Source organism: Microcaecilia unicolor, chromosome 2, assembly GCF_901765095.1.
Source record: "Microcaecilia unicolor chromosome 2, aMicUni1.1, whole genome shotgun sequence".
Taxonomy (NCBI): Eukaryota; Metazoa; Chordata; class Amphibia; order Gymnophiona; family Siphonopidae; genus Microcaecilia; species Microcaecilia unicolor.
Genome location: NC_044032.1, coordinates 559,101,562 through 559,121,052, shown reverse-complemented (window position 1 = coordinate 559,121,052; position 19,491 = coordinate 559,101,562). Strand labels below are relative to the sequence as shown.

At 39.1% G+C, this 19,491-nt stretch overlaps 1 protein-coding gene across 7 annotated transcripts in view; it reads left to right on the top strand.

Moving 5' to 3' along the window:
• Positions 1 to 19,491, top strand: part of AASDH (aminoadipate-semialdehyde dehydrogenase) — a 136,016-nt gene that overhangs the window by 103,972 nt on the left and 12,553 nt on the right. For all 7 annotated transcript variants that reach the window (XM_030191412.1, XM_030191409.1, XM_030191414.1 and 4 more), the window contains 4 exons: positions 2,202 to 2,320; positions 3,865 to 4,684; positions 9,527 to 9,690; positions 17,035 to 17,160. In XM_030191412.1, the coding sequence (XP_030047272.1) occupies positions 2,202 to 2,320; positions 3,865 to 4,684; positions 9,527 to 9,690; positions 17,035 to 17,160 (1,229 nt within the window). The remainder of the gene's footprint in view (positions 1 to 2,201; positions 2,321 to 3,864; positions 4,685 to 9,526; positions 9,691 to 17,034; positions 17,161 to 19,491) is intronic.

Here is a 19,491-nt window from a genome sequence, read left to right as displayed (position 1 = left end):
GTGTGTGTGTGTGTGTATATATATATATATAGCTACATGCATACCTTATGTACTGCTGGGAATCCATAAATGACATATAAAAACAACCAGAGAAAACTAAACTGGCACTAGTGCATAAAAAATTGGCCGCACGTGTCTTGTGTACTGGTATAGCTATATATACATATGTATATTTAGTCTACCACACAGTACAATTCTTGTAGAGCAGATGACTTTGGGCAGCTTTCTTTGCACATTGTGTTTTTTTGAGCGGACGCCTCAAAAAAACATATTGCCTTCGGGCAGCTTTGATTACACATTTTTTTATTTCCATGGTTCTCTATTGCAGTTTTCTTAGCAGTTCCTACAATAGTTCTGCCAAAACGATCAGTTCCTTTCTGTATTATAATACCATTATTTCACCTTATTTCTGTCTTGATATATGACACCCTTATATATACTTTTTAAATATCCTGTAGGCCAGGCTTTCCTTTTTTATTTATCTTTTATTCTTTTTTTAATTTATCTTTTTTCTTTTATTCTTTTTCACAGACATATGTACACTTTTTTAGTTTTGACCTGGTGCACACTCATATGAATATATGCAGTCTGATCCATGTTTCAAGTTAGTGTTTTTACGGTTATTTTGGTGTTTAAGGATTTACTGCTGTGGTCCACAGATGCCATACAGTACTCATTGATACTAAGAGTGTTTGTCCACTGATGTTTTAATTCTTTACATGAATGAATTTTATTGTTTTATTAGTTTTTTTTAAAAGAGAGATACATTTTTATATACATGTCTTCATTTTTTACTTTTATTTCTTATTTCTGATCACGCATTTTGTATACTCTTATTTTTGATTGTTACATATAATATGAAGTTCTGTATATTACTTATGTATCACACATTTGTGTGGTTTTTTAGAATACTAATGAGACCCCTGAGGCAGGCATTTTGTGATGCCGAAACACGGATCGTGTCGGGACCTCCTGTCCAAGCAATTAATAGAGTTAAAAAAAAAATATCTCCAGTGTTGGATTCGTCCTCAGATCCTAAGATTTCCCAACTGTGGGGAATAAAGGGGTATCCAATATATTAGTCATTTATTTGATAACCATGTCCTCAGGTCCTTTCAAGATCTGAGGGACATATATAATATTTACCACTCTGAATGATTTTTTTTATCTCCAATTACATCACCTAATCCAAAGCTCTCCCCTTAAACTGTGGTTGGAGGCCAAAATAACACCTTTTGAAGAGCAGATGCAGGGTGGAGCACGACAATATAAATTGATTTCCAATCTGTATGATGTGCTAGAGCAGTGGTTCTGAAGTCCAGTCCTGGAGTACCCCTTGAGAGCCCTTTCTGCCTCGCCTCACCCCACGCGTGGAACAAACTCCCCGAGCCCATACGCCAGGCCCCCTCCCTGCCCATCTTCAAATCTCTGCTTAAAGCCCACCTCTTCAATGTCGCTTTCGGCAAATAACCTCTACACCTCTACCCAGGAAAGCTAGACTGCCCCAACTTGACATTTCGTTCTTTAGATTGTAAGCTCCTTTGAGCAGGGACCGTCCTTCTTTGTTTATTTTGTACAGCGCTGCGTAACCCTAGTAGCGCTCTAGAAATGTTAAGTAGTAGTAGTAGTTTTCAGGATATCCACAATGAATATGCATGACCTTGATTTGCATACAGTGCTTTCATTATATACAAATCTTTCATGCATATTCATTGTGGATATCCTGAAAACCTGACTTGGGAAACACTGTGTTAGAGAGACAGGGGTATTCAAAATTAGCATATGAATGAAAATGGGAATATGATTTGAGTTGGGAGTATCACAGAACAGGAGTGGGCTAATATTTATCACAATACCCTTCACAAATATATCTCAGCTAACCTAGTGGAAGGGGGAGTGAAATCTCTTTACAGATGGTATCCTCCATCTACTAGGTTTGGAAGGGAGGAGTGGGGATTGTTTTTTTCTGTTTTTTTGTAAATTAAAGTTGAACTTTTCTTCTGTTGTTAGTTACATTAAAAAAATTAATAAAAGTAAAGTTCAGAAAAAAAATCTTGATACTTTTTGGGATCCTGCCAGGTAATTGTGATTTGGATTGATCAATGTTGGAAGAAAGATAGTGGGCTACATAGATCTTTGGTCTGATCCAGTATAGCAATTCTTATGTTCTTAAATGTACTACTTTTTATATTTTTCTCTAGGAAAAATTGACACTTCCAAGTTGAACAAGATTTACGGTCTCCACTTACAGAAAAAAAGACATTCCTGCCTGGTTGCAGGAGAAGAAGAATTGTGGGGTAGATTGCAATTCATATGGAAGGTAGTGTCTGTATTTGCATGCTTAAAAATATTATTCCAAAGCTGGATTTAATTGTGAAAAATACAATGAAATCAGAAAGATTTGAACAGGCTCTCCTGTCATGTCTAAGCTCCATGGTAGGGGTTCTGAGCGGCAGAAATGTATTTGGTTTTCAGAGAAACCAAGCTATGCAAAGTAGGCTTATTCTTAGACCATAGGTACGCAGATACCTCTTTTGAATATTTATTGCAGATATCCTTATAATCTCTAGAGCACCTTCCTGAATGGGGTAAGTGGAAAAGGAAAGAAGCTCTCATTGTTATCCAATTACAGTTAAGAAAAATTGAAGCATAATTACATAAAGATGGCACAGAAACCCTATCAAGTCAGTGCAACTTGTGAGCTTGAACAAGCCTCCCTTTGATTATCCAAGAAAATTCCAGTAGCTAAAGATAAACTAAGGAGGTCATTGACTTATATGACTTCTCTATGTGTAAACAGTGGCATTTAGACACACAAAGGGCTAGATGCATCAACCAAACGTTAAAAAAATCTAAATCGTAAAAGTGCTTAATGAATTTGAAACAATGGAGAATGCACAAAAAAAACAGCTCAGAAATGTTCGGTGCGGTATTGAAAAGTACAGTGTATCAAGCGTTCGTAATCCCCGTCATTAATTTGCCCCTTAAGCATGCGCAGAGCAGCCACAAACGTATTAAACCTACGTAGGTTGCTTACGTCAGACTGGGGCGTGCGAGGGGGGATCCCGACCTGCAAGCCTTTTAGCTGTCTGATCTAGCAGAAGAGTGCAGTTGAAGATAACTCTAAAAAGAACGACCCTCGTAAATCCCCTTTTGTAACAAAAGACCTCTTTGCAGCTTGTTTTTACAGTACTGGGAAAATTGGCTTTAGGGGATAGCAGAGAGTGTTAATTTTCAAAGCTGTGGGAGAAGGGGAGAGACAGAATTTTTAAGCTGCAGGGAGAAGCAGTATGTTTTGTTTTGTAATGATGCAGGGGAAAGCGGAGAGCCACGTGTTTGTGTTTGTATCTCACTTTTCTTTTTAAACATGCTGGCTTGGATTTTTATGGTGCAGGGGGCAGCGGGGGGATGATAGCTCAGGCCTTAACGATAGGTCTGAGCGCACGTAAAATTTCTGACGGTAAATGATTCGTTGCAATCGTCGGTATGGTTAGTGCATTCCGAATTGTCCACTTTTCAATGGTAGTTTCTCCTTTGCATTCACTTTCGTTAGCTGCTTGCTTTGTAGGAAAAAGACCTTTAATGCATGCAACGGTTAGGAATTTCCTTCGTTAAAGGGTTGTTAGAGGGTCGTTAAGGTTTAGTGCATCTAGCCCAAAATCTCTACATATGTAAATAGCAATTTTGGAAAGCCGTCATTTACACAGAGAAAGCGACAACTTGCAGAATTTGGAAGGAGAAATGTTGTGGGTGAGCCAAGAAAATGTGTGTATTTCCAGTTTTACAATGGCACTACATATATACTTTTAAAAAATATGGATGTTGGCATTTATTTATTCCACTTTTTCTTTTAATCTTGTTCAGTCTCTGCTTGGCCTCCCAGAAGATTCCTCAAGTGTTCCTGAAGATTCAATGTTCCTGTCCAGTGGTGGAGATTCCTTAACATCTCTAAGACTTCAGGAAGAGGTGGAGAACCTGGTAGGCAGAGCTGTGCCTGGACTTCTTGAAGTTATTCTGAGCAAGACTATTGCTGACATTTATAGTCACGTTTCTAAAGCAGTGTTCCAGCATGGAGACCTAAAGGGCATCCACCATAATAAAAAAAGAAAACTCAGCCTCACGGATAACGAGGAAAACAGTGGACAATATGTGACACTGCAAGGACTAGAAAGTCATTACATTGTTGAAAATGGGCTTAAGTCCTTTGTTGCACTAAGCCGAGGAAATCGGGTTTTTATGAATACTCCCAAACTTATAGATAGCAGCTATGAGATAGAGAGTCCTAGGAGAACATTCAGGCACCATCTGCCTTGCTTCTGTCCTGTATCATACATTACTGAAAAAGGTGTAAGGAGTGTGACAACACATGGTGTGAAAAGCTCAAGTCCTGCCACTGAAACTGGGATGTGCAATAACGCTCCCACAAAGCAAAACCTACTAAGTGTTCCACAGTTGACATTGGGTATAAGATGGAAGTCTGATACTGGCAAGTGTGTAGATGCATCGCCTTTAGCAGTAGTATCTGCCGAAGACAAGTTCTCTGCAACCATCTACATTGGGTCACATTCCCACAGGATGCAAGCACTTGACCTGCACTCAGGCATTGTGAAGTGGGAGAGAATCCTTGGCAATCGTATTGAGTCCTCAGCCTGTGTGTCCAAATGTGGCAACTTTATTATCGTTGGTACGTATTCAGAGCTTTCATTTTCCTAGTGTTTAAAAAACCCCAAAGTAGTTTTTTTTATTTTTGAATGTGAAGGTATGGCTCTTACATAGCTATTAAAGTTGAAAGAAAATCAGAGGTCCATCACATCTAACCTTCAGGTTGTTTAGCAGCAACCTGTACATAGTAATCTAGGGGGATTCTGTGCAATAGCAGACTTGCTATCTGTTATAAATAAAGGGTGAGGATGGAATTAATGTGATCCTGTAATCACAATGGTGTTAGTGCAGGCTGTTTACAAAATTTCCTACTTGTTCGTGCTCTTTAGATATTTGGAGGAATTTTTCTTTAAATTTGTTTAAAAAGTACTTATTTTCATTATATTTCTTTCATGGCAATGATACTAACTAGAGAATGTTTATGTTTTTGGATGACTTGACAGTTAAATCATTATGCTCCTTCTCCTTTTCACATTAAGGTTTTGAATTCCTAAGGTGATCTTGGTATTTACTGATTTTAAAAGCTCTGCCTGGCTCTAAGTCTCTCGTTCATGTGCAGGCGTACAGAGGAAATGAATGAAAAGTAGCTTCAGAGAAGGAGATTTACAAAAACAAGGACTGTGGCTGTCAAGAGATGTAGGAGAACTGGGCGGTATTAACCAAGAAGAAATACAGTAGGTTAAAAGGAAGGATCCCTGGAATAAAACTCAGATAAAGCATCAGAACCAAAAATGTAGCCAGCTGGAACATTGACCAATTTTATCTAGTACTTCTGCTCTGAGGAAGATGCTCCCTTTTACTTTTGGGACCTAATGACATATATGAAGAAGTCTGCAGAGCTGTTTGATGAATAGAGGTTCAGTGAATATGATGACTGTGTCAAAACACCTAGCCACTTGCCTGGGGCTAACCCTGCGGCTATCCCTAGCACAGCTCAGCTCTGCCTGCACTTGGACATGTGCTCTACACTAACACCCTCCTCCCACTTACTGGGTCTCAACCACCTCTGGGCGAGTATCCCGTTCTCAAATTATATCCAGTGATTTCTAGGACACTGGGGCCACACTCCCAGTGGTCCCACAGCTCTTAGAAAGCACCTACAGACCCCAAAACACAAACCACCAGGATTCTTAGTCCAGACAAGCAGAAGCAGTAAGGTTTATTGTCATAAAAATATTGAACAGTGAACCATATAAACAGGTGGAAAAGAACAGGTAATAACAAATAACTGAATATGGATCAAATATAAAACTATCTAAACATTTATCTATTACCTAAATAGTACCTGGGTTGTTCAGGATCAAGATCTAGCTGCTCACAGGTTATGAAGTATAACTGTTCACAGGGTCTCAGGAAAAGAGAACCTTCTGTTTTCACTCCCTTATCTGCAACAACAAAAAATACCTCATAGCTTAAGCTAACAGCTTTTGGTGGGAAGAAGAAAACTGTCAGTTCTGTAACAACTTTACAAACAAAAGACAGTCATCATCTGCTTGCCAAACAAAGGAGATGCACATCATAAACAATAGCTCTACAATTTTCAAGCAGGAAAATTCCCTGTTTCACCACAAGATTAGACTATTGCAATATCATTTATACTGACACCTCTTGAGCGAATTTGAAGAAACTGCAATCTTTGTAGAACATGACATTGTGGTTACTCTGTGACGCTCATAAATTCAGTCACATTTTGCCTGTTCTTAAACAATATCATTGGCTTGCACTTCAACAACAGATTACCATTACGCTGTTAGTTCTCTCTTAAGGGCTTTCATGATGGGCACCTCCCCCCTCCAAAAAAAACCCATCTGGCTGCCTTTACTATTTTTTGCTCACCTGCCCTGTCCATCGCTTGGTCCTTCCAGGCCCTAGGACTGCTCAGCTTGAAACACAAGACAGTGTGCTTTTTATTTTCCCTCTTCCCTGGACTGTCCTATCGAGTAATTGTAGTTCCTTTCATGTTCCCTTTTAGCCTGTACACTGCCTTGTCCTGCACGTCAGCAAAGGCAATATAACAAATTTTAAATAAGCTATAAACTTAGGAAAAGTGGCTTTGATTTATTATTTGAAAAATAGTAAGAAGATACAAATTGACTAGTAAACTATTTATAAAGTAGTATAGCATCCAGTATGAGAATATATTGAGAGAAGGAAGTTATGTGACAAAACAGTGGTCTGTTCTGTAGGTGCTCTAAAGTTGTCACAGCATATTGCACATACTTAGATGGCTGAGGAAGCTTTTAAACTAAGGAAACAATGTAAAAGTTTTTAGATTTTGAATTCTGGAGAATGCAAAGGGAGATAGCCTCCTCCTCCCCCCCCCCCCCCCCCCCCCCCAATATTCAGCTGGTCACAGGCAATGCGATTAGCTGCTGCCGGTGACGCTAGCCCTGGATATTCAGGTCCGGTTGCTGTCTTAATTTTGTGCCTAGATGTTTCATTCTGTTCTATTATTGCAGAAAAACGTTTGTTTTGGTTCTGCCCATGTCATGCCCAAAACAGGCCCCCTTGAAATTTGGACAAACTGTTGAGCAAAACATCTAAAGCTGGGGAGTCGAAAATTGCAGCTTGGATGTTTTTGAGAGAAAAATGTCCTCCTGCCAGCTTATGACTTTTTTAGACTTTTTTTGTTTGTTTGTTTTGAAAATGAGCCCCTATGGTTTAAAGTGTTGCTCGAGCATGGGCTAGGATTGTTACTGACCAGAGGCCCAAGGGGAACATAACATCCTAATTAGAATGTTAAGGCTAAACATCTGTGATATGTAAAGGCAGACAAGACAATTACGAGTTTGCTGTTTAAAACTCATGGGCTGTAGTTTGGATCATGGACAATAGAGGGAATGTTATTGTTTGTAATTGGACTGATTAATTTGTGGAAGAGACTGTATGCTAGTTGTAAGGAGTTCTGGGTGAAGCACTACATTTACTTAATACATTGTAAATAAAGGTGTGCAGATAGTACACCAGTGTTCTGCACATTTATGGAGAGGAAGATTAGTGGTGAATTCCTGATCAGGACAGCTAGGCTAGAAAGGGATGTGACACTTCTGCTGCTGTTAGAAATAAACTGTAGAAACAGGGTAGGATGAAGATGACTTGTGAACATGTTGGTCTCCTGAAGATGTGGTGAAAGATGGTGCAGGGATTACTTGAAACATATGAACTCAGCCCCCAGAATTTATTTTGCACAGGTTTCTTCAGAACTTGATTTATGCCGTAGTTCAGTGTTGCTTTTCTGCCAGAATTTTGAAACAGCGGGTTGTATGACTTCATAAATTACTGGCCTTTGCCAGGGTAAAATTGAATATGATGGATATTAAGTATCTAGAAAATTGCATTATTAGTTCTGTATAACTGTGTGAGTGGTATGTTTAAAGTAGTTTTCTTCCGGGTTGAATTTAACTCGTCTGTTTATTATACTATATTTGGTTACCAGTGTTCGTGCTCTTGTAAGCCCATATTAAACATTATTATCGATATATGTGCAGGTGTGTATACACCCATTATGTACATATATCAAGGGTGTTGGTTACTATGAAACATAAGTCTCAACTTCCAGATTTCTTTTGTCATAACTTGGAGCACAGTGTGCTAGAGTATATTTTTTTATCTTTGTTTTTCCATTACCAGGTACATCATTCTGCCACCTTCCTTCTAACCCTTTTACCTAGGTTAGTGCTCTTTGTGCTGGGTAAAAACAAATTTACCCGCATAAAAGGCTGTTTGAAACTTATGCATTCTCCATGTGGCTAGAAAAACGAGCATTTTTCCATGATATGCATACTTGTATCCTCATAGTGGAGAGATGCTGTTGGGGCAAAGGTTAGGTCAGAGGAGACAAGATGCTTTCTCCTCTGACTGACTCAAAGAGCATCCTTTTGTCTGTTCCATCCCTATCATTCAGTCAAATAGAGTTCTTCCCCCTTTCCCTCACTTCTGTTGTTGTCTATATGCACACTCATCATCTTTCACTTTTTTTTTTCCTCTGAAATTGTAAGCCACCTAGATGGATCCCCGACTGGCAGATTAGTAAATCCTATAAACTTGAAACTTAGGGGTCCTTTTACCAAACGGTGGTAAAAGGTGGCCTGCAGTGGCATTAGCACATGGGACTTCCACACACCAAGACCACCTGTACCACAGCCAGTAAAAAGGCCTTTTTTTTTTTTTTTTAAAGGGCCAGTAAATGGCCATGTGGTAATTTTAAAAAATTGCCACACGGCCATTTACTGCCAGAACCCTTACCATCTCCTGTTTAGGGGGGGGGGGGGGCTAGAGCTCCGGCAGTAATACGCTGCCCAATTACTGCTGGGCACACCCCCTGGCGCTAGAAAATAGAAAAGTATTTTCTAGCACCGGAAAGGGCACACAGGAGACCCAGAACTACCTCTGAGCTCCTGGGAAAGCCTGGAGGTAGGGCCGATTTGCCACGTGCCTAGCCGATGTTAGCCCTACCACCCTTTAGTAAAAGGGCCCCTTAGTTTTACTATTTCAAAACAGTATACACTGTTCTGAAGGGAAAAAGACACACACAGAAAAAAACATAGATGCAAATGTCTTCAGGCACTTTTTTCTTTGAGCAAAAGAAAGTGTGCTGGTTCTTCTTTTTTGAGAATTGGTACACACACAGCAAAGCAGGTAACGGTATCGACAGGTTTTGCATCTACCCATATAGTTTTGAAAACTGCTCCATTAAGCAGTCATGTTGGTGATGCTCTGGCTTCTGTAGCATGAGCCACCCTACCTTCTTTCCTTCAGTACATCATAGTTTTCTCTGTGATTTAGAGCATTCCATGAAATGGTTGAATTGTGAGTAGTTGCTATTGAAATTAATGGTGTTTACATTGTATTTTCCTTTCTGTAGGTTGTTATGATGGCTTAGTTTATATTCTCAAAAGCAGTACAGGAGAGACTTTCTGGACTTTCACCACTGAGGATGCTGTGAGAAGTTCTGCTACTCTGGATACTTCTACTGGGCTTGTCTTTATTGGGTCTCATGATCAGCACACCTACGCTCTCAATATTAATGTAAGAGCCCATTGCATACACTTTGATATAATTGCATAAGAATGTATCTAAAAATATTTTATAACGGGCTCCATTTACTGAGGTGCGCTAATGATTAGTGTGCACTAAATGATAAGATGCCCATTTTATTCCTATGGGCATCTTATCACTTAGCATATGCTAAATCTATTAGCACACCTTATTAAAAGGACCTCAATTTTATGCTTATTTTATAAAGGCACACTATAGTCAAAAAAAAAGAGGAAAACTGAAAAACAAAAATCTAAACACCACTCAATTACAAGAAAAACATTTTTATAAACTATTCGAAAAACAATTTTGGACCGTCAGATATGAAGCAGAAGCTTATAAAATGTATATATATATTTAGTTGTCTTTATTTACCACCTTTGTGTTTCAGCATTTATATCCCACATTTTACAAAGTTATTTTGGTTCAATGCGGCTTATAAAAAAAACATAAATAAAATTCTAACAAAATTAATCACTGTAATAGCAAGTGAGACATAAAACCAAATAACAGATCCTAGTTCAAATATTATTAAAAGCCTCAAATACTGACTTCATTAAAACATTTTCTAAAAAACATAGTAAACATAGTAGATGACGGCAGAAAAAGACCTGCACGGTCCATCCAGTCTGCCCAAGAAGATAAATTCATATGTGCTACTTTTTTATTTGTACTGTCCTCTGCAGTGCACAGACCGTATAAGTCTGGCCAGCCCTATCCCCGCCTCCCAACCACCAACCCCGCCTCCCAACCACCAGCTCTGGCACAGACCCTATAAGTCTGCCCAGCAGTATCCCCGCCTCCCAACTACCAGTCCCGCCTCCCACCACCAGCTCTGGCACACACCGTATAAGTCTGCCCAGCACTATCCCTGCCTCCCACCACCAGCCCCGGCACAGACCGTATAAGTCTGCCCAGCACTAGCCCCGCCTCCCAACCACCAGCTCTGCCACCCATTCTAGGCTAAGCTCCTGAGGATCCCTTCCTTCTGCACAGGATTCCTTTATGTTTATCCCACGCATGTTTGAATTCCGTTACCGTTTTCTCCACCACCTCCCGCGGGAGGGCATTCCAAGCATCCACCACCCTCTCCATGAAAAAATACTTCCTGACGTTCTTCTTGAGTCTGCCCCCCTTCAATCTCATTTCATGCCCTCTCGTTCTACTGCCTTCCCATCTCCGGAAAAGGTTTGTTTGCGGATTAGTACCTTTCAAATATTTGAACGTCTGTATCATATCACCCCTGTTTCTTCTTTCCTCCAGGGTATACTTGTTCAGGTCTGCAAGTCTCTCCTCATACGTCTTGTAACGCAAATCCCATACCATCCTCGTAGCTTTTCTTTGCACCGCTTCAATTCTTTTTACATCCTTAGCAAGATACGGCCTCCAAAACTGAACACAATACTCCAGGTGGGGCCTCACCAACGACTTGTACAGGGGCATCAACACCTCTTTTCTTCTGCTGGTCACACCTATCTCTATACAGCCTAGTAACCTTCTAGCTACGGCCACCGCCTTGACACACTGTTTCATCACCTTCAGATCCTCAGATACCATCACCCCAAGATCCCTCTCCCCATCCGTACCTAGCAGACTCTCACTGCCTAACACATACGCCTCTCTTGGATTTCTAGTCCCTAAGTGCATCACTTTGCATTTCTTCGCATTGAATTTTAATTGCCAAACCTTAGACCATTCTTCTAGCTTTTTCAGATCCTTTTTCATGTTTTCCACTCCCGGAGTGTCCACTGTGTTACAAATCTTAGTATCATCCGCAAATAGGCAAACTTTACCTTCTAACCCTTCAGCAATGTCACTCACAAATATATTGAACAGAATCGGGCCCAGCACTGATCCCTGAGGCACTCCACTACTCACCTTTCCCTCCGAGCGAATTCCATTCACCACCACCCTCTGGCACCTGTCCGTCAACCAGTTCCTAATCCAGTTCACCACTTTGGGTCCTATCTTCAGCCCATCCAGTTTATTTAAGAGCCTCCTGTGGGGAACCATCTCAAAAGCCTTGCTGAAATCTAAGTAGATTACGTCTATAGCACGTCCTTGGTTCAATTCTCCAGTCACCCAATCAAAGAATTCAATAAGATTCGTTTGGCACGATTTCCCTTTGGTAAAACCACGTTGTCTCGGATCTTGCAACTCATTTTCTTCCAGGAAATTCACTATCCTTTCCTTCAGCATCGCTTCCATTACTTTGATATTTTTGAAAGTTTAAGTAGCTATTCATACCTCTTAAGTCTGTGGGCAAAGAGTTCCACTACTTTGCAGATTGATAAGAAAACCCTGCAGAATAAATTGGAATTGTACAACAAGTTCTGGTAGCTAGGATAATGTAAAGTAATGTTCCCTGTACTGTATTCTGTAAAGGTAAATTAATCAATTATGACATGTATTCTGGGACTTGACCGAAGATTATTCGATAGACCAAGGTACATAACTTGAAGGCAATACACTCCTTGATTGGAAGCCAATGTAAAGCTTGTAAAAGCGGGCTAACCCCATCAAAGCACTATTTCCCATAGATCAGCCTTACAGCTGTATTTTGTGCCATTTGTCATTTCTTCAATATTTGCTCTCTACAACCTGTATATACTCCATTGCAGTAGTCAGCATGAGCTAATACCATTGTTTGAATCAGCATACGAAAAACACCTCTAGGGAAATAGCCTTATATTATCTTCAGGTTCCATATCATTTGAAACATTTTCATTGTATCATGTGCAACCTGTTTTTCAAAAGTTAATTTTCGATCTAAAATAACCCCTATAATCTTCAAATTATCCTCCAGAGGATACATAACCCTGTGTATGTTAATATTGATATAATTTTCGTTATAGTAAGGAGAAGTTACTACCAAAAACTGTTTTTTCTCTCTGCAAATAGGTGGGAAAATGTGGGATACAAATGCAATAAATAATAATAATAATTTAAATGCTGTAGCCCAGAATTTCATAATGTTCACTCCTAGTCTAATCTGATCTATTATTTCATTCAAATGGTGTATATGTAAGAGGGTTAAAACATTTTTTTTTGCCAAAGGTATCACCATTATATTAAACAGTATAGTTGAAATGGATGATTCCTGTGGAACTCCATAGACTGCTTTCCAAGAAGAGGATATTGTATTCCCCATCTTTACTTGATATGACCTGGATATCAAGAAACCCTCAAACCAACTAAAGACTTCCCCTCCTATTCCAATTTTATCAAATAGCCCTAACAATATAGAATGATTGACCATGTCGAAAGCAAGACGATATGTCAAATTGTAGAAGAATCTTTTTACCTCTACTGATTTCTAAAATTAGCTGCAATAATTGTTGGCACTGTTTCTGTGCTGAATTGCAGTCTGAAACCTGATTGGGACCCATGAAGTACAGAGAGTGCAAAGATAATCCATTAGTTGCTTGGCAATCATTCCTTCTGTAATCTTTGCCACGATAGGAATAGAGGTCACTGGTCTGTAGTTTGTAACCTCACTTCTACTAAGCTTCATAGTTTTTGGAATAGGTGTCAACATAATTTTACCTTTTTCTGTGGAATAACACCCCATGGACAACATAAATATATCCCCTAAGTTGTTCAGTAAAAAGAGCAGGTGCTTCTTTCGTTATGTAATTTGAGCAGATATCCATCATACAATAAGCTCTGGAAACTTTTAATACTAGTTTAACACTTTCAAACGAAAGTGCATCAAAAGTAATCCAGACCCTATCAACAATGATTCCCTCATTAGAATAATGTAATTCTACAAGAAACGTCTGTGCTTTATTTCCAGCAAGAAACAAAACAGCAAAGATGACCAACAAAAGCAAAAAACAAAAAACATAAAAAAAAAAATATATATATATATATAAAAAACGTCAACATTTAAAATTAATCATAAGATATGTATTTAAAAGATGAATCCATCAAAATCAAAAAATTACATAAAAAAGGTGACACTTTGGATGTAAAAATGAAGAATCAACTTTATTAGCCAAACTGTAGCAGGGAGAAAGGGAGGGGTGAGTTCACTGTTGTACCAGGTTGCTACTTTTTGTCTGATTCTTTTTTCATTTTCTTTGGAGCTATTTCATATAATACTTCCACAGATTGTTCATCCCATTCCAATAAAAAGTTAGTAGACTCAGCAGTCAGAGACTTTGAGTTATGATGCATTCTGTCCCAAAACTGTTTACCATCAACCTTCCCTCGACTCTCACATGGCGATACATACTTTTAACAACACTTTCCTTCCACTTAATAGTAAAATTCATCCTATAATGATCTATCATACTACTTCCCAGCCATATCTTCTATTTTACACTCTTGAACTTCTGAAAATCAAGGCAGTATACAGCAACAACAATCTGGATATAAAGAATAGAAAATGTTAGCAGAGAAATTATTCAAATAACAATACATGTAGAGTAAGGTGCTTACAATGTTGGCAGAATGCATAATAAACATCTTAATAGACAGCATTGGGTGTAAGCGGAGGTGGAACATATAGACAAATAAGTTAGTTAACTGGAGTTGGGTAGAAAATAAGGGATTAATTTAATTACACTTGAAGTCAGAAAGCTACATGGAAGAAGAGCCAAGCTTTTACCTGCTTCCTCAAGTAGAGATTCTTATATTAAGTAAAGCCTTTCTGGGAGTGCATTCCAGAGTGTGGGGATTGCCCTGGAGAAGGCTGGTTTGCAGGTGTCACATCACATGATATCCTTTGGAGAGGATGTGGTTAGGAATACTCTTTGGGAGGACCTTAACGACCTTTGAAGTATGTAGGGGGAGATACTGTTCTTCAAGTACTCTGAGCCATTTCCTTTAAGGGCGTTGAAGATCAGACATAGAACTTTAAATTTAGCCCTGTATTTTACTGGTAACCAATGAAATTTTTTGCAGAAATTGCGTGATATGATCATATCATGTACAACCTTCTGTCAGTCTTGCTGCATTAGTAATGCTTTTCCTTCTAATCATCAGTCCAGTTTTTATCAACTAAAAATCAATTTGCTGTAGATCAAATTTAGGGTTCTTTTTACGAGGTGGAGTAAAAGGGGCACTGTGGTGGCATCAGGGCAGGGGTTTGCCATGCGCCAAGGCCCCCTTTTACTGCCACAGGTAAAAGGCTTTTTTTATTTTTAAAGGAGGGAATGGCCCTGCGCGGCCATTTCCTGAGGGAACTCTTACCGCCTTCTCTTTAGGAGGTGGTAAGGACTCCCGCAGTAGCCCGGTGGCATGCCTCCCGACACTAGAAAATAAAATATTTTCTAGCACTGGAAATGGCGCACCGTGGAGTTGGAACTAGTGCCGGGGCTCCCTGGGAGCCCAGTGGTAGAGCCAAATTGCCACACTGCAAGCCTGCAGTAGGCTTGCCGCACTGTTGTAAAAGGGCACCTTCGTTTTTTGTAATATCTATATAGGGATAGATTCAAGAAAGTGCACCAAAACTTAGGTGTGAAAAATATGGATGCTAAGTGCCAGTTCTGTAATGGCAATGGGGCGCAAAAGTGTAAGTTGGCATGCCCGACCAGTTACACCATGTCAAAGGCTGGTGTAAATTGTGGCACCTAAAGTTGGAAGTTCGTGCAAATGGTATTATTCTATAACTTCCACATGCAATGGCAAGACGCACTCATATTCATGCCCCCTTAGTAGCTGTGCACTATTGCACGTAGGTACAAAGTTTATAGAATAGCGACTAAGTGCAGTTTATTAGCAGTTTTTTATTGCCTGCCTATGAACTGTGAAGTAGGTTAGATTCTGTTTTTTTATTTATTTTTTAAAATGTTTTTGTTTTTTATGTATTTTTATGCGTGTATATGTACCTCGCCCGGGATAATGGTGGGTTATAAATAATCTAAATTTATTTATTAACTGCACTATCCACTGTTCTAGGCGGTGTACAAATTAGAACATACATAAAAGATTAAACAAAAATGATAATGCTTTACAATAACCATCATAATACACTCCAAAGTATCTTGCTTAACAACCACATGGGGTTTTCATTGTTGGCCACCCCTAAATTTCTATCTAACTTCTGTTACTCAACTCCAGTGTTTCCCAAGTCTATCCTGCAGTACCCCCCTTGCCAGTCAGGTTTTCAGGATATCCACAATAAATATGCATGAAAACATGTGCATATGATGGAGGCAGTGTATGCAAAACAAGTTCATACATATGCATTGTGGATATCCTGAAAAACTGACTGGCAAGGGGTACTCCAGGACTGGCTTGGGAAACACTGTTCTACTCTACCTTATCTGTCTATATGTTCCAACACCGCTTACCCTCTTTGCTGTCTATTAAGATGTTTTATTGTGCATTCTGTTGGCATTTTAAGTAGCATACTGTGCCATAATGTGTGCTATTTGAATATTTTTACTGCTGTAATTGTCCCCAGTGTCCAGGTACACCGTCTTGATAAATTTGTTCAAAAAAGCTGTAAATGAATGCTAATAATAGAAACAATAAATAAATAACTTTTTAACATTTTCCACTTTGCGAGCATTTCTGTGCATAAAGCAGTGCTTTAGGGTGGATAAGAGGCTTTCAACAAATTAGAACATAAGCGTTGCTGTACTGGGACAGACCAAAGGTCCATCAAGCCTATTATCCTGTTTTCAGCAGTAGCCAATCCTGGTCACACGAGTACTTGGCAAGATCCCAGAACAGCAAAACAGATTTTATGTTGGTTATCCTAGAACTAAGCAGTGGATTTTCCCAAGTCCATCTTAATGGCTTATGGACTTTTAGGAAATGATCCAAACCTTTTTTAAACCCTGCTAAGCTAACTGCGTGTTCCACATTCTCTGGCAATAAATTCAAGACTTTAATTACACATTGAGTGAAGAAATATTTTCTCCTGATATTTGGATAAGCTCTTGCATATTGCACGTAAGTTTACCCAGACTGTGTGGAGGTGTTCTGAAGGGAGGGGAGGGGCTAGCAATTACAAGAAGCCTTAAATAAGCATGTAGGTATGTAAATTAGATATCAAATTTGTGCATGGTGAAGAGCAACTCATAAATTAGCTCATAAATGTGAGGTCTAAATGTTGAAATAAATAAATTCCCTGAAGTAATTTTCAAAGCAGACATACGCATATATGTTAGTTTTAAAAGTTTGCTGGTACCTGTACAGGGAATATATGTGCATGTTTTTATGCATGCATGCAATTGTAAAATTACTTTCTAAGGGATTAGAAGCGAAAGAGTTGGTGTTACATGATGTAGAGTTTGTATTGTTATTGACTAGTAAATGTATTCTGTGTAATGGTTGGATTATTTCAGTTTTCTTTTAGTTTTCTACCTCTCTTTTTACTAGGCGAAGACATGTGTTTGGAAGCTGCACTGTGGAGGAGGATCTGTGTTCTCATCCCCTTGTGTGAACATCCAGCCACATCTCCTGTATATCGCTACTCTCGCAGGACTATTATTGGCTGTAAATCCGGTAAGTTCAGAAAGACCTTGGCAGCTTTACAATGTTTTAGTAATCCTCTTAAGAGCTTTTAAGATATTTTGAACAAGAATAAAGCTGAATATACTTTGTTAAAATGTAAGCATTACTATAATAATATCCCTATTTTAGCTGAAATATCCGTATCAGTTATTGGTAGTTCTATTCAAATATAATAAATGTGTTAAGGCAAGCACCGTAATAAAAAATTCCAAACATCTTGTATATAATGGTTCTGTCAAATGGCAGAGGAAATATTAAGGGGGGGGGGGAGTATCAGCATGGGTTTTTATTAAGACATGCTATTTTACTGTTAATCGCAGTTATTAGTAACTAGTTCTCACTGTATAAAATGAGATCTGTGATAAAATAGCACAAGTTAGTGGTAAAATAACATGTCTTTATGGAAACACACATTGGTTACTCTACCCCATGTGAACTTTTAAACAATTTTTTTCTTTTACCATTGAATGCATGGAGACTTCCAACTGGGTCTTTTTATACAAATTTGTTGTAATTAGCAAATACATTGCACACACATGGATTTATACAATGAACTTAGAGTGTATGTTAAAAATAGTGAGCTGTTCATTAAAGTGGTCTGGAAAGACATAGGCATCAGCACATAATAATTTGCACATCATCCCTCAAATTCTATAAAAGCTGCTAAAAATTGTGTGCACAAATTTGGGCACAAACTCAATTTAATTGAATAAGATCCAATTACCAATAATTGGCTTCTTAACAAGCAATAATTGGTGCTAATCAGATTTAATTAAAATTTATGTGCATAAATTTTATGAGCAGGTCCAAAAAGGGGGGGGTACGGCAATGGGAGGATCAGGGGCATTCCCACAATTTATGTGCATTGTTATGGAATAACAGGGATCTGTGCCTAATTTAGGCATGGAGATTTATACCAAAGTTTCATTTATTTATAGCTGTCAAGGACCATGTGATAACTCTTTAGCAGTGGTCCTGGAGAGCAGAAACCATGCATGGATGATGGTGCTATAAACAGTGCCCATAGGTCCTTTGGGGGTGAATACATTCAGCAAAACAAAACACAGCAAACATGCTTTTTTTCAAGATATTTTACACCCACGTTCACATCAGAAATACGTCTTTTCACACATCACAAAAGGGTACCTCACAGGGTACACAACATGGAAGTTCAATAGTGGTGTGAAAACAGACAGTCCAAGCTGTTGGCAGAATTCTTAGACTCATTGCTGTTCTTATTGTGGTTGCAGTGCCAGTGAGCACTACGGGCACTTAAAAATCTATCCATGAATAGTTTTTTTTTTTTTGTGGGGATCCCAGCTTTTCTACATAAACAGAAAATCAGGGAGCCTCCTTCCGAAAGGATTTTCCCCAGATGACTATCCAATGGGTCCAATCCTTTCCTTTTATGCCCCAGATATACAAAGAGAGCTTTCATATGGCATTAACAGGACAAGTAAAACAAGGAGAGAGAGGCGGGGTAAGAGAAGAGAGACACTGACATGCACTTAAGCATTTCAGAACTTTACGCAAGGCAGGTGTGTCTCCAGGCAGTAGGTTGCCGGAGAATAAAGACTTTTGCTGTAGTTGACATTTTTAATGTGAGCAAGGATCACTGTAGTCCTTCAGAGACTTGAGACCGAACTGGTGGTGGAGCCTCTAAAGATTCAATAAGTTCAGTTCTTGTTTCGGTTTGAATGCTGTGCCTGATGTCTTGTGAGTTTTGAGGCATTAGCAAAATGTGTAACTTTGCTATTGTGGTACCTGCAGGGTGAATGGTGGTTGGGGGCGACGGGAGAATGGTTAGATCCCTTTGTCCTTATGGATCACGGTGACCAGATCTTTCCTGGGTGAAACTGTTGCTTGCTTTCTTCTTTCCCCACTAATGTCCTCTCACAGCATTCTTTGAAGATCCTCACTGACATAGAAGACAGATGGTTCTAAACATGCAATCATGTTGGTTTTGTACTCTCCTGGAACTTTTCCTCCTCCTTCATCTCCTCTCCCACTTCTTCCTTCTGGACTAATACACCCATGTGTGCTAGTCTTACTTGCATTCCCTTTGGAAGCAAGCAGATGGAACCCAGAGCAAAATAGAAGGGAGCGTGTTCAGTTTAGTGTGCTCATGCTACTTAGCTTCCCATTGGTAAGTAGCATGCTCATGCTGTGTAACCAATAAGTGTTTTGATTTCCATGAGCAATAATAGCATGATCATGCTATTGAAATGTTTACTGTGACTGCATAAGATCTTATTGTATCATTCATTAAATGGCATTTTAACATGAGCATTAATCTTTAGGTACTATTGTTTGAGACCCATA